This window comes from Bombina bombina, chromosome 2 (genome assembly GCF_027579735.1).
Source record: "Bombina bombina isolate aBomBom1 chromosome 2, aBomBom1.pri, whole genome shotgun sequence".
NCBI classification, from domain to species: domain Eukaryota; kingdom Metazoa; phylum Chordata; class Amphibia; order Anura; family Bombinatoridae; genus Bombina; species Bombina bombina.
In genome coordinates this window covers 349,046,859-349,061,175 of record NC_069500.1, presented here as the reverse complement: position 1 = coordinate 349,061,175, position 14,317 = coordinate 349,046,859, and the positions used below count along the sequence as shown (strand labels likewise).

Genomic DNA, 14,317 nt, shown 5'->3' with positions numbered 1-14,317 from the left:
TTCAATCAAGAGTTTGTTATTTTTAAACGGTACCGGTGTTGTACTGTTTTACTCTCAGGCAGAAATTAGAAGAAGAGTTCTGCCTGGAGGTTGATGATCTTAGCGGTTTGTAACTAAGGTCCATTGCTGTTCTCACACATAACTGAAGAGTATGGGATAACTTCAGTTGGGGGAACGGTCTGCAGATTACCTGCTTTGAGGTATGTTCAGTACTTTTATTTCTAGAGAAAGGATAAGTTCTAGAAAATGCTGACAGAACCTTGTGTATATTGAGGTAAGCTAGATGCAGTGATTTTACGACGACTGGGATCATGCTTACAAAATGGGGTAATACTCATGTTAATATTCATATTAATTAGTGACAAAACGTTTACATGTTTCATTAATGGGACGTTTTTTTCTCTGAGGGTGATAAGTCTTTATTTGGGGCCTAGTTTTCCACATGGCATAGTCAGATACTCCTAGGAGGTGGGAGGGGCCTATTTTCACGCTTCAGTTGCGCAGTTTCCTTCAGACTGAGACATCCAGCTTCCCTAGAGGAGTCCTCTTGCATCTGAGGACCACTATAGAGGGCTTATTTCTTCCCTAATCGTATTTGAGGGCAGGTAGGAGCCACAGCAGAGCTGTGGCAAGGTGCTTAACTGTCTTTTACAGGTGGTTGACGTTTTTTGAATCCGGTTTGGGGGCTAAGGGGTTAATCATCCATTTGCAAGTTGGTGCTAAGTTGCTTTAGTCCCTTACACAAACTGTAAAAATTTCGAAGTTTTTACTACTTTTTAACACTGTTTTGCAGTTTAAGTGCTAGTTTTTTTCTCTTAAAGGCACAGTACTGTTTTTGTTTAATTGCTGTTTCACATTTATTAAAGTGTTTTCCAAGCTTGCTGGTGTCATTACTAGTCTGTTAAACATGTCTGACATAGAGGAAACTCCTTGTTCAATATGTTTAGAAGCCATTGTGGAACCCCCTCTTAGAATGTGTACCAAATGTACTGAAGTATCTATAAACTATAAAGACCATATTATGGCTTTTAAAGATTTATCACCAGAGAAAAGGGAGAAAAAAGGGAGGTTATGCCATCTAGCTCTCCCCATGTGTCAGAACCTATAACTCCCGCCCAAGTGACGCCAAGTACATCTAGCGCGTCTAATTCTTTTACCTTACAGGACATGGCGGCAGTTATGAATTCTACCCTTACAGAGGTATTGTCCAAACTGCCAGGGTTACAAGGAAAGCAAGACAGCTCTGGGGCTAGAACAGAGCTTTCTGACGCTTTAATAGCTGTGTCCGATATACCCTCACTAGGCTCCGAAGCCGGTGCAAGGGAGTTTCTATCTGAGGGTGACATTTCAGATTCAGGGAAGGTGTTACTTCAGTCCGATTCTGAAATGACAGCATTTAAATTTAAGCTTGAACACCTCAGCTTATTGCTCAGGGAGGTTTTAGCGACTCTGGATGACTGTGACCCCATTGTAGTTCCAGAGAAATTGTGTAAAATGGACAGATACTTTGAAGTGCCTGTTTACACTGATGTTTTTCCAGTCCCTAAGAGGTTTTCAGAAATTATTACTAAGTAATGGGATAGACCAGGTGTGCCGTTCTCTCCCCCTCCTGCTTTTAAAAAGATGTTTCCCATAGATGTCGCCATACGGGACTCGTGGCAGACGGTCCCTAAGGTGGAGGGAGCTGTTTCTACCCTAGCTAAGCGTACAACTATCCCTGTTGAGGACAGTTGTGCTTTCCTAGATCCTATGGATAAAAAATTGGAGGGTCTCCTTAAGAAAATTTTTATTCATCAAGGTTTTATTCTCCAGCCTCTTGCATGCATTGCCCCAGTTACTGCTGCAGCGGCTTTTTGGTTTGAGTGTCTTGAGGAGGCTCTAGAGGTGGAGACCCCGTTAGATGATATCTTAGACAGGATTAAAGCTCTTAAGTTAGCTAATTCCTTTATTTCTGACGCCGTTTTTCATTTAACCAAGCGAACGGCTAAGAATTCAGGTTTTGTCATTCTGACGCGTAGGGCGCTATGGCTTAAGTCCTGGTCAGCTGACGTTACTTCAAAGTCAAAGCAGCTTCGGCTTCCTCTAATGCAAAACAAGAGGGAAATTTCGCCCAGTCCAAACCAGTCTGGAGACCTAACCAGACTTGGAACAAAGGGAAGCAGGCCAAAAAACCTGCTGTTGCCTCTAAGACAGCATGAAGGAGTGAGTAGGCCCCGATCCAGGACCGGATCAAGTTGGGGGCAGACTTTCTCTCTTCGCCCAGGCTTGGGCAAGAGACGTCCAGGATCCCTGGGCACTAGAGATTGTTTCCCAGGGATATCTTCTGGAATTCAAAGGTTCATCTCCAAAGGGGAGATTTCATCTCTCACAACTATCTGCAAACCAGATAACGAGAGAGGCATTCTTACGTTGCGTTCAAGACCTACTGGTTATGGGAGTGATCCACCCAGTTCCAAGAGATGAACAGGGGCAGGGTTTCTATTCAAACCTGTTTATAGTTCCCAAAAAAGATGGAACTTTCAGACCAATCTTGGATCTCAAGATCCTAAACAAATTTCTCAGGGTCCCATCCTTCAAGATGGAGACAATCCGAACCATCCTCCAGGAGGGTCAATATATGACTACCGTGGACTTAAAGGATGCTTATCTCCACATTCCGATTCACAGAGAGCATCATCAGTTCCTCAGGTTCGCCTTCCTAGACAGGCATTACCAGTTTGTGGCTCTTCCCTTCGGGTTAGCCACGGCGCCAAGAGTCTTTACGAAGGTTCTAGGGTCCCTTCTGGCGGTTCTAAGGCCACGGTGGCTCCTTACCTAGACGACATTCTGATCCAGGTGTCGACTTTTCAAATCGCCAAGTCCCATACGGATATTGTTCTGGCCTTTCTGAGGTCTCACGGGTGGAAAGTGAACAAAGAAAAGAGTTCTCTCTCTCCTCTCACAAGAGTTTCCTTCCTAGGAACTCTGATAGATTCAGTAGAAATGAAAATTTTTCTGACAGAGGTCAGGATATCAAAGCTTCTAACTTCCTGCCGTGTTCTTCATTCCACTTCTCGGCCGTCAGTGGCTCAGTGTATGGAAATGATCGGCCTAATGGTAGCGGCAATGGACATAGTTTCGTTTGCCCGCCTACATCTCAGACCACTGCAACTTTGCATGCTCAATCAGTGGAATGGGGACTACACAGATTTGTCTCCTCTGTTAAATCTGGATCAAGAGACCAGGGATTCTCTTCTCTGGTGGTTATCTCGGGTCCATCTGTTCAGGGGAATGAGTTTCCGCAGGCCAGAGTGGACTATAGTGACGACAGATGCCAGCCTTCTGGGCTGGGGCGCAGTCTGGAACTCCCTGAAGGCTCAGGGTTCTTGGACTCAGGAGGAAGCCCTCCTTCCGATAAACATTCTGGAACTCAGAGCGATATTCAATGCTCTTCAGGCTTGGCCTCAGCTAGCTGCGGTCAGATTAATCAGATTTCAGTCGGACAATATCACGACTGTAGCCTATATCAACCATCAGGGGGGAACAAGGAGTCCCCTGGCAATGATGGAGGTTTCCAAGATAATTCTATGGGCAGAGGTTCACTCTTGCCATCTCTCAGCTATCCATATCCCAGGAGTAGAGAACTGGGAGGCAGACTTTCTAAGTCGGCAGGCCTTTCATCCAGGGGAGTGGGAACTCCATCCGGAGGTATTTGCCCAGCTGATTCAACTATGGGGCAAACCAGAACTGGATCTGATGGCGTCTCGTCAGAACACCAAGCTTCCTTGTTACGGGTCCAGGTCAAGGGATCCCCAGGCAGCACTGATAGATGCTCTAGCAGTGCCCTGGTCCTTTAGCCTGGCTTATGTGTTTCCACCATTTCCTCTCCTCCCTCGTCTGATTGCCAAGATCAAGCAGGAGAGAGCTTCAGTGATTTTGATAGCACCTGCGTGGCCACACAGGACTTGGTATGCAGATCTGGTGGACATGTCATCCTTTCCACCATGGACTCTGCCGCTGAGGCAGGACCTTCTACTCCAAGGTCCATTCAAACATTAAAATTAATTTCTCTGCGTCTGACTGCTTGGAGATTGAACGCTTGATTTTATCAAAACGTGGTTTCTCCGAGTTGGCCATTGATACCTTGATTCAGGCTAGAAAGTCTGTCACCAGGAAAATCTATCATAAGATATGGTGTAAATATCTTCATTGGTGTGAATCCAAGGGTTACTCATGGAGTAAGGTCAGGATTCCTAGGATTTTATCTTTTCTGCAAGAAGGATTGGAAAAGGGATTATCAGCTAGTTCCTTAAAGGGAAAGATTTCTGCTCTGTCTATTCTTTTGCACAAGCGTCTGGCAGATGTTCCAGACGTTCAGGCGTTTTGTCAGGCTTTAGTTAAAATCAAGCCTGTGTTTAAACCTGTTGCTCCGCCATGGAGTTTAAATTTAGTTCTTAAAGTTCTTCAAGGAGTTCCGTTTGAACCTTTGCATTCCTTAGATATCAAGGTTTTATCTTGGAAAGTTCTGTTCTTATTAGCTATCTCTTCGGCTTGAAGAGTTTCTGAGCTATCTGCCTTACAGTGTGATTCCCCTTATCTGATCTTCCATGCAGATAAGGTAGTTTTGCGTACCAAACCTGGGTTTCACCCTAAGGTAGTATCTAATAAGAATATCAATCAGGAAATTGTTGTTCCGTCACTGTGTCCTAATCCTTCTTCAAAGAAGGAACGTCTGTTACACAATCTGGATGTGGTTCGTGCTTTAAAGTTTTATTTACAAGCTACAAAGGATTTTTGTCAAACATCTGCACTGTTTGTTGTCTACTCTGGGAGGAGGAGAGGCCAAAAGGCTTCGGCAAATTCCCTTTCTTTTTGGCTGAGAAGCATAATCCGATTAGCTTATGAGGCTGCTGGCAGCAGCCTCCTGAAAGAATTACAGCTCATTCTACTAGAGCGGTAGCTTCCACTTGGGCTTTTAAACATGATGCCTCTGTTGAACAGATTTGTAAGGCGGCGACTTGGTCTTCGCTTCATACTTTTTCTAAATTCTACAAATTTGATACTTTTGCTTCCTCGGAGGCTATTTTTGGGAGAAAGGTCTTGCAGGCAGTGGTGCCTTCCGTTTAAGTTCCTGCCTTGTCCCTCCCTTCATCCGTTTCCTAAAGCTTTGGTATTGGTATCCCACAAGTAATGGATGAACCCGTGGACTGGATACACCTTACAAGAGAAAACAAAATTTATGCTTACCTGATAAATTTCTTTCTCTTGTGGTGTATCCAGTCCACGGCCCGCCCTGTCACTTTAAGGCAGGTGTTTTTATTTTTAAAACTACAGTCACCACTGCACCCTATAGTTTCTCCTTTTTCTTACTTGTCTTCGGTCGAATGACTGGAGGTGGGGGTTAGCTCTGCTGTGGGTGTCCTCTTTGCAACTTCCTGTTGGGAAGGAGAATATCCCACAAGTAATGGATGAACCTGTGGACTGGATACACAGAAAGAAATTTATCAGGTAAGCATAAATTTTGTTTTGTTTACGCAGCATCTTCTAATTTATGAAGGATTACTAAACCTGATGCTATAATGTAACTGATTTTGAGGGTTCCGGATTTTAAATATTGTATATGTTTGCTGCACTATTTGATATTTGTATATGTTATCTGAATTTTACTATTTCTTACTAAACTTCAATGTTTACTTTGTTGAAAAAACACATCTTACATATCATTAATAGTAAAAAATATAATTAACCATTTTCATTATCAAAAAATTACCTTTTATAAATATTTTATATTTAAATCTTGCTTTTTTATCAATATCACTGATAGGTTTTTTTTTTATATACAGAATCCTGTTATTACCGTTGGCTAAAAGTGCTTTGTTTGCTTTGTTTTACAGAATTCAGGAAGTGAAAATATTTTGCAGATCTCCACTTCCGTTACCTTCACTGATGTCTCTGCACCTGCAGAGCCTGGTTACAAAGCTCAGCCAACCATTGATGCTAAATTGCCCTTTGATTTCTTCTACCCATTTGTATAAACTGACAGCAGGTAACATATTAGCTGGCTGTCATTTTTAGCTCTACAAATATTAATCAGAATCTGTAAACAATTTAACAGTGACGTGCGAAAACGACCCTGGTTTGCAGCAGAATTATACAGTTTGGCCCACATTAGGTAAAAAGAGACATATATGGATTGGCTGTTTCTTACAGGCAGATTTGCACATTTCATAGCACTGCTTTTTATTATTTTATTGCAAAAGAAAAGGTAATACAGGCAAGTATTCAGAAATCTTAACGGTTTTGTTATTTAAACATATCAATGGATTCTTGTGCATATTATTTATGTGCTGGTACACCTAATCATACTATAAGAAATAAAAAAAAGAAAATTGTGTATTTACAAGAAACCATAACAGATAAAGTAATAATCTGGAGTGCTATGCTATTCAGTGATAATTTGCTAGTTATAAAAATTTACAGTTCTGGAAAATATTTTTGTCTGACATGTTTTTAAAAGTTTTATAAATGTGTAAAAATATTTATTTATAAATTTACTGGTATACTTTGTAAAAATGAAAGAAAAATAAAGTTGATTTATATTAACGCATAACAAAGTAATTGTTTTCTTTACATAATGCCAGTTGTGAAAAAAGTGCACACTATTAACAGATTTCACAACCTTTTGGTCCCAGAAAAATATTTTCACATATTTTGGAAAAAATGTTAACAAAATGTAGATACAGAAGAATGTCGTCATTCATTAGCTGGAACAATCTTATGGTATGTTAAAACTTTCTCAAGCCTGGCAATTTCTTCCTCCTGCAAAAGGGAAAGAGGGAAAAAGCAATAAACTTAAATGGTATCCTTATGGGTGATACAATCCAATTTTTCAACTGTATTTCAAAAAGAAATGTTAAGTAAACTTGAAATAGTCAAGTAAAGTCTATATCGCTTCAGTTGTATATTAGATGGTTGACATAACTCCCAATAACATGGCACAATACAACTTTTTTTTCCACTTACTAAATGCTATTCACCCATTTATGCTAATACACAATGTTTTGGAGAGTTCCCAGCACTTAGTCAACAGACACCTTAACCCACTGTGTATTGCATACATCCAATAAATCTACAAGTCATGAACATAGCTATATCCTCTATTTAAAGGGCCACTGTAAGTAAATATTTTCTATGCCTGTTACTAACTAACTACCCCAAATACGCTTTTTATCAATAGCATTTCATTAACATATCTCTACCGTATTTCAGAAATCTTGTCTGCAAATTTAATTGTTTTCCAAACCCACTCCGTGGGTATCCTTTGCTCTGTACCAATCCGTTTACAATACCTAGGTTTCAAAATGGCGCTTTAAACACAAAGTTATTGGTTTAAGTATTTTGAACACGCAGTGCTGAAAATAGTGGGCAGGATAACGTGACATCATCGGCGAATAAAAGATATAACTTTTAGAATGTTATGAAACTTCGTTTTGGAGAAAATATAGGTCAGTAGGTTTTAATTAATGTTTATTAATTTTAATATGTTAGTTGTTTAGCTTAAAAATTATAACAGAAAGTAATCCTTTAACCTGTCACAGGAAGACAGAAGAATGTGTCAGTAATCAACAAAAATACATAAATAGAATAAAAGCCACTAGATTGAAACCTAAGGTTTTTTTTATTTCTGGAAGTGTCATATTCAGAGGAGGAGTTTGTTGTGATTGAGACAGAACATGCACTTTTAAACAGCTTTTCAATTTATGCATTTTTGCTCAGACTTTTTTATGCACAATCTCATGCAGCAGCTCCTAATGAGCATGTGCAAACGTTCACAGTGTAATTGGCTGATTCCTGTTACATGATACAGTGGGCAGGAAATTGAATCTTTTGAAGTTGCTCAGGAAAAAAATAAATAATATACTTACAATTTATATGTCAGAGTAAGTGCTATTGCATTGTTGTTTTTATTGTGCAATTGTGGATTATGCAATTCTGCTGTATTTAATGGTCCTTTAAATGTTAAGGTACGGTGGGGGTACTTAGTGTATTGTGTGTGGGGGCTCAGGGCAGGTTTGTGGTGGTAACTGCAAATGGCGGCAGAATGAGCCATTAAGGTTTTATGACAGAAGGGCCGTGTTAACAGCTGTAGGGAGGAGTAACAATAGTAAGGGAAGATTACAGTTTGGTTAGTTATAGTGAGAGAAGTTTGCCGTTAGGATTACTGGACACTGGTACATACATAATGGCAAATTATTGAAATCATTGCTCAAAAATGGGATTCAATACAAGAGGGTAAATAGGATAAATCCCTTCCAATTTTCTTCCTACTTTAAAAAATAACATTTGCAAGGTATCATTTTTCCCTAAGGTCAAGGGTTAATCTTTTAGCATTATCTGTGCATATAGCAATTACAGGATGGGGAAAGAAAAGGAATCCCTGACAAGTGGTAAAACCCATTCTAATTAGTGGCACAAGTGTTGTCCTTCCCCTCATTAATTATGACCAGGTAGGCTTTGTTGGTGGTAAATAGGTTCTTAGCAACACACACTGACTAATTTCCAGCACACCGTACACAATTTTTTTTTTTTTATGCTTTACACAAATAAAATAAAATGTATGCTTACCTCCAATATTAATTTCCTTCAGGATGATGAGTCATCACGTATGGGAATTCCCTTTCTCTAAGAGGAGATACCCCAACATACCAGAGCTTTAAATCCCTCCTACTTCCCATGATCATCAGTCATACATATAGCCAAGTAGATAAGGAAAACAAAAGCAGGAAACTACTAAAATAAAGGGCGTGGCTCATGAATTCTCACCATGATGAAAGAAATAGATTTATCAGGTAAGGCTACAAGTTGTTTTATTTCATCAGAAAGAGTCCATGAGTCATACCCAAGCAGTGAAGTCCTCAAGATCACCATGAAATCGGGGGGGCAAACACAAACAGTTAAAGCAGGTATGTTACTGAACAGGCACTACAGCCTGCAGAAAATGTCTGCCAAAAGCGGCAAAAGAAAAGTCATACATATCAAAGTGATAAAATCTTTGAAACAGTGTGCAAAGAATTCCAAGTAGCTTCCTTGCAAATCTGATCAATAGAAGCCTCATTATGAAAAGCCCAAGAAGTGGCAACTTCTCTAGTAGAATGAGCAGTAATGTGCTCAGAGTGAGCTTTCCCCACAAACAAATATGCCTTTAAGCCAGGCAGCTAAAGTAACAGCCAAAGCTCTCTAACCCTTGTAAGGCCCAGAAAAATGAACAAAACAAGAAACTCTAAAATCTTTTGTGGGTTCACATGATATTTGAGCGCTCTCACAACATCCAAATTTGTGAAGATGACTCTCCTTAGAGTTCTTAAGAGCTGGGCAAAAACAAAATTTATGCTTACCTGATAAATTATTTTCTGTCCTGGCATGGAGAGTCTACGATTCCATTCAATTACTGTTGGAAATTCAACTCCTGGCCACCAGGAGGAGGCAAAGACATCCCAGCAAAGCTTAAGTGTCCCTCCCACTTCCCATACTCCCCAGTCATTCAACCAAGGGAATAAGGAAAGAGAAAGAGGAACACAAGGGGTATAGAGGTGCCTGAAGACAATAAAAATAAATGCCGCCTTAAAATTATAAAAAGGATTGGTCGTGGACTCTCCATGCCAGGAAAGAAAAGAATTTATCAGGTAAGCATACATTTTGTTTTCTTTCCAATAGCATGGAGAGGCCACGATACCATTAAAATACTGTTGGTAAACCAATACCCAAGTCAAGGAGGACACAGAATGGACAGGAAGGGAGAACTAAAGGCAGGCTGACCTAAACTGAAGGCACTACCGCTTGAAGCACCTTTCTCCCAAAAGAAGCCTCAGCTGAGAAAAAAAAATAAATCAAAATATGTATAATTTTGAAAAAGGCATGCAAAGAGGACCAAGTAGCCGCCTTACAGATTTGTTCCATGGAAGCTTCGTTCTTAAAAGCCCAGGAAGAAGAAACAGCACGGGTAGAGTGAGCCGTACTCCTGTCTAGCTGTTTTATAAGCCAAACGAATGACATTCCGCAGCCAAAAGGAAAGAGTAGTTGCAGTGGCCTTTTAGGCCCTTACGCCTACCAAAATACATTACAAACAATGAAGAAGATTATCTGAACTCCTTGGTTATCCTGGAGATAGAACTATAGAGCACGAACCACATCCAGGTTGAGAATCAAACATTCCTTCTGAGAAGGAGGATTAGGACAGACAGAAGGAACTACTATCTCCTGATTAATATTGCGGCCAAAAACCACCCTGGAAAGGAAACCTTAGTACGGAGAACAGCCTTATCCACATGGACCATAAGATAAGGAGGGACACACTGTAAGGTCGACATTCTGAAACTCAACGAGCAGAAGAGAGCCAATAAAAACAAAACTTTCCAAGATAAAAGTTTTATATCAACAGAAAACATAGGCGCAAATGGAGTCTTCTGCAGAATACGAAGAACTAGATTAAGGCTCCAGGGAGGAGCAACAGGCTTAACCACAGGCCTGCTTCTAATCAGGGCCTGAATCGGAACCTTGGCGACATTCAGAAATAAGCGGCTATGTGCCGCGATAAAGCCCCTTAAAGCCAGCGTCCACAGCTGAAAATGGACATATACCGCAATAGAGTGTGCGAACACAGGGCCCTTAAAACTAAGCGGCTGTCTACCGTGAATGCGGTCGTGTAAGTGATTGTATGCCACAATTGCTAAAAAAAATGGGAATTGACCATGGGGTTTACTCTTCTTAAACAGGAAAACATACATACCATTAAACCACAATAGCTTACTGCATGAGAAAGGAACATCCACTTTCTCTATTAGCGCAAACAGCCCGCTCCGGTTCAACAATAAAGGTAAAACCCCTACCAGAAACCGGAGCGCCAAGGCTGTTACAGTAAGGGGAAAAAGGAATTTTATGCTTACCTGATAAATTTATTTCTTTTACGATATGACGAGTCCAGGGATTTCATCCTTACTTACGGGATATCGCCCCTCCTGGTTAGCAGGAAGTGGCAAAGAGCACCACAGCAGAGCTGTATATATAGCTCCAGTCATTCGACCGAAGTTAGGAAGAGAAAGGAAAAGCCAAAAGTGCAGAGGTGACTGAAGTTTAACAAAAATAAATACATACCTGTCTTAAAAATGACAGGGTGGGTCGTGGATTAGTCATATCGTAAAAGAAATACATTTATCAGGTAAGCATAAATTTCCTTTTACAAGCTATGACGAGTCCATGGATTTCATCCTTACTTATGGGATACAATACCAAAGCTATAGGACACGGATGAAAGGGAGGGACAAGACAGGAACCTAAACGGAAGGCACCACTGCTTGAAGAACCTTTCTCCCAAAAACAGCCTCAGATGAAGCAAAAGTATCAAATTTGTAAAATTTGTAAAAAGTGTGAAGAGACGACCAAGTTGCAGCCTTGCAAATCTGTTCAACAGAAGCATTGTTTTTAAATGCCCATGAAGAAGCCACAGCCCTAGTGGAATGAGCCGTAATTCTTTTAGGAGGCTGCTGTCCAGCAGTCTCATATGCCAGACGGATGATACTCTTCAGCCAAAAAGAAAGATAGGTAGCCGTAGCTTTGTGGCCCCTACGCTTTCCAGAAAAAACAATAAATAAAGAGGACGATTGACGAAATTCTTTAGTCGCCTGTAAGTAAAACTTCAGGGCACGGACCACGTCCAAGTTATGCAACAAAGGATTAGGACACAATGAAGGAACAACAATTTCCTGATTAATATTCTTATTAGAAACAACCTTAGGAAGAAACCCAGGTTTAGTACGTAAAACCACCTTATCAGAATGGAAAATAAGATAAGGAGAGTCACATTGTAACGCTGAAAGCTCAGAAACTCTATGAGCAGAAGAAATAGCAACTAAAATTAAAACCTTTCAAGATAACAACTTAATATCTATGGAATGCATAGGTTCAAACGGAACCCCTTGAAGAACATTAAGAACGAAATTCAAACTCCAGGGTGGAGCAATTTGTCTAAACACAGGCTTTATTCTAGTTAGAGCCTGACAAAAAGACTGAACGTCTGGAACATCTGCCAAACGCTTGTGTAGTAAAATCGACAAAGCAGAAATTTGTCCCTTTAAGGAACTTGCTGACAACCCTTTCTCCAATCCTTCTTGAGGAAAGATAAAATCCTGGGAATCCTAACTCTACTCCATGAGTAGCCCTTGGATTCGCACCAATAAAGATATTTACGCCATATCTTATGGTAGATCTTTCTAGTGACAGGCTTTTGTGCCTGAATCAAAGTATCAATGACCAAATCAGAGAACCCCCGCTTAGATAAAATCAAACGTTCAATCTCCAAGCAGTCAGCTGTAGATAAGTTAAATTCGGATGATGGAAGGGTCACTGAATGAGAAGGTCCTGCCTCAATGGAAGCTTCCACGGTGGCAGAGAGGACATGTCCACCAGATCGGCATACCAAGTCCTGCAAGGCCACGCTGGCGCAATTAGAATTACTGAAGCCCTCTCCTGTTTGACACGTGCAATCACCCGGGGACGGAGAGCAAACGGTGGAAACACATAAGCTAGGTTGAACGACCAAGGCATCTATCAGTTTAGCCTGAGGATCCCTTGACCTGGATCTTGGGAGCTTGGCATTCTGACAAGACGCCATCAGGTCCAATTCCGGTCTGCCCCATCTGAGAATCAGGGTGGCAAAGACCTCTGGATGGAGTTCCCACTCCCGAGGATGAAACGTCTGTCTGCTTAAAAAGTCCGCTTCCCAGTTGTCCACTCCTGGGATGTAGATTGCCGACAGATAACAAGAGTGAGCCTCCGCCCACCGAATTATCTTGGATACTTCTGTCATCGCCAAGGAACTCCTCATTCCTCCCTGATGATTGATGTAAGCTACAGTCGTGATGTTGTCCGACTGAAATCGGATGAATTTGGCCGAAGCCAACTGAGGACAAGCCTGAAGCGCATTGAATATTGCTCTCAATTCCAGAATGTTGATTGGAAGTAGATACTCCGACCGAGACCACACCCCCTGAGCCTTCAGGGAATTCCAGACCGCACCCCAGCCTAGTAGACTGGCGTCCGTTGTCACTATCACCCAAGAGGGTCTGTGGAAGCACATCTGGAACAGATGATCCGGCGACAACCACCAAAGAAGAGAGTCTCTTGTCTCCTGATCCAGACTTATCTGAGGAGACAAATTTGCATAATCTCCATTCCACTGCCCGAGCATGCACAGTTGTAGCTGTCTGAGATGAAATCGAGCAAATGGAATGATGTCCATTGCCGCCACCATCAATCCAATCACCCCCATGCACTGAGCCACTGATGGTCGAGAATTGGACTGAAGGGCTCGGCATGTATTCAGAATCTTTGACTTTCTGACCTCTTTCAAGAAAATTTTCATGGATATAGAATCTATTAGAGTTCCCAAGAAGGGAACCCTTGTCTGCGGAATTAGTGAACTCTTTTCTAGATTCACCTTCCACCCGTGAGTCCTCAGAAAGGACAGAACCATGTCTGTATAAGATTTTGCCAGATGGTAAGACGACGCCTGGATCAGGATATCGTCCAGATAAGGCGCCACTGCAATGCCCCGCAGCCTGAGAACCGCCAGAAGTGACCCTAGAACCTTCGTGAAGATCCTGGGTGCTGTGGCCAGCCCGAAGGGAAGGGCCACAAACTGAAAATGTTTGTCCAGGAAGGCAAACCTTAGGAACTGGTGATGATCCTTGTGGATAAGAATATGAAGATATGCATCCTTCAAGTCCACGGTAGTCATATATTGACCCTCCTGGATCAATGGCAGAATTGTTCGAATAGTCTCCATCTTGAAGGATTGAACTCTGAGAAACTTGTTTAGACTTTTTAGATCTAAAATAGGTCGAAACGTGCCCTCTTTTTTGGGGACCACGAAAAGATTTGAGTAAAACCCCTGCCCCTGTTCCAGTATTGGAGCGGGACGAATTACTCCCATAGTAGAGAGGTCTTTTACACAACGTAAGAACGCCTCTCTTTTTATCTGGTCTACAGACAATCGTTAAATAAGAAACCACCCCCTTGGGAGCAAATTTTTGAATTCCAACTGATACCCTTGGGACACGATTTCCAGTGTCCAGGGGTCCTGAACATCTCTTACCCAAGCCTGGGCAAAGAGAGAAAGTCTGCCCCCTACTAGATCCGGTCCCGGATCGGGGGCCGCCCCTTCATGCTGTCTTGGTAGCAGCAGCGGGCTTCTTGGGTTGTTTACCCTTGTTCCAAGCCTGGTTGGGTCTCCAGACGGACTTGGCCTGAGCAAACCTCCCTTCCTGTTTAGCGGAAGAAGAGG

At 41.7% G+C, this 14,317-nt stretch overlaps 2 protein-coding genes across 4 annotated transcripts in view; one reads left to right on the top strand and one right to left on the bottom strand.

Annotated features, from left to right (window-relative positions):
- The window catches only part of TCTN1 (tectonic family member 1), a 380,029-nt gene extending 373,436 nt beyond the window's left edge, over nucleotides 1-6,593 (top strand). Inside the window, exon 14 of the mRNA XM_053701719.1 lies at nucleotides 5,874-6,593. Coding sequence (XP_053557694.1) covers nucleotides 5,874-6,014 — 141 coding nt within the window. The 3' untranslated portion in view covers nucleotides 6,015-6,593. The remainder of the gene's footprint in view (nucleotides 1-5,873) is intronic.
- The window catches only part of HVCN1 (hydrogen voltage gated channel 1), a 188,302-nt gene continuing 180,179 nt past the window's right edge, over nucleotides 6,195-14,317 (bottom strand). For all 3 annotated transcript variants that reach the window (XM_053701723.1, XM_053701721.1, XM_053701722.1), the window contains one exon: nucleotides 6,195-6,798. In XM_053701723.1, coding sequence (XP_053557698.1) covers nucleotides 6,733-6,798 — 66 coding nt within the window. In that variant the 3' untranslated portion in view covers nucleotides 6,195-6,732. The remainder of the gene's footprint in view (nucleotides 6,799-14,317) is intronic.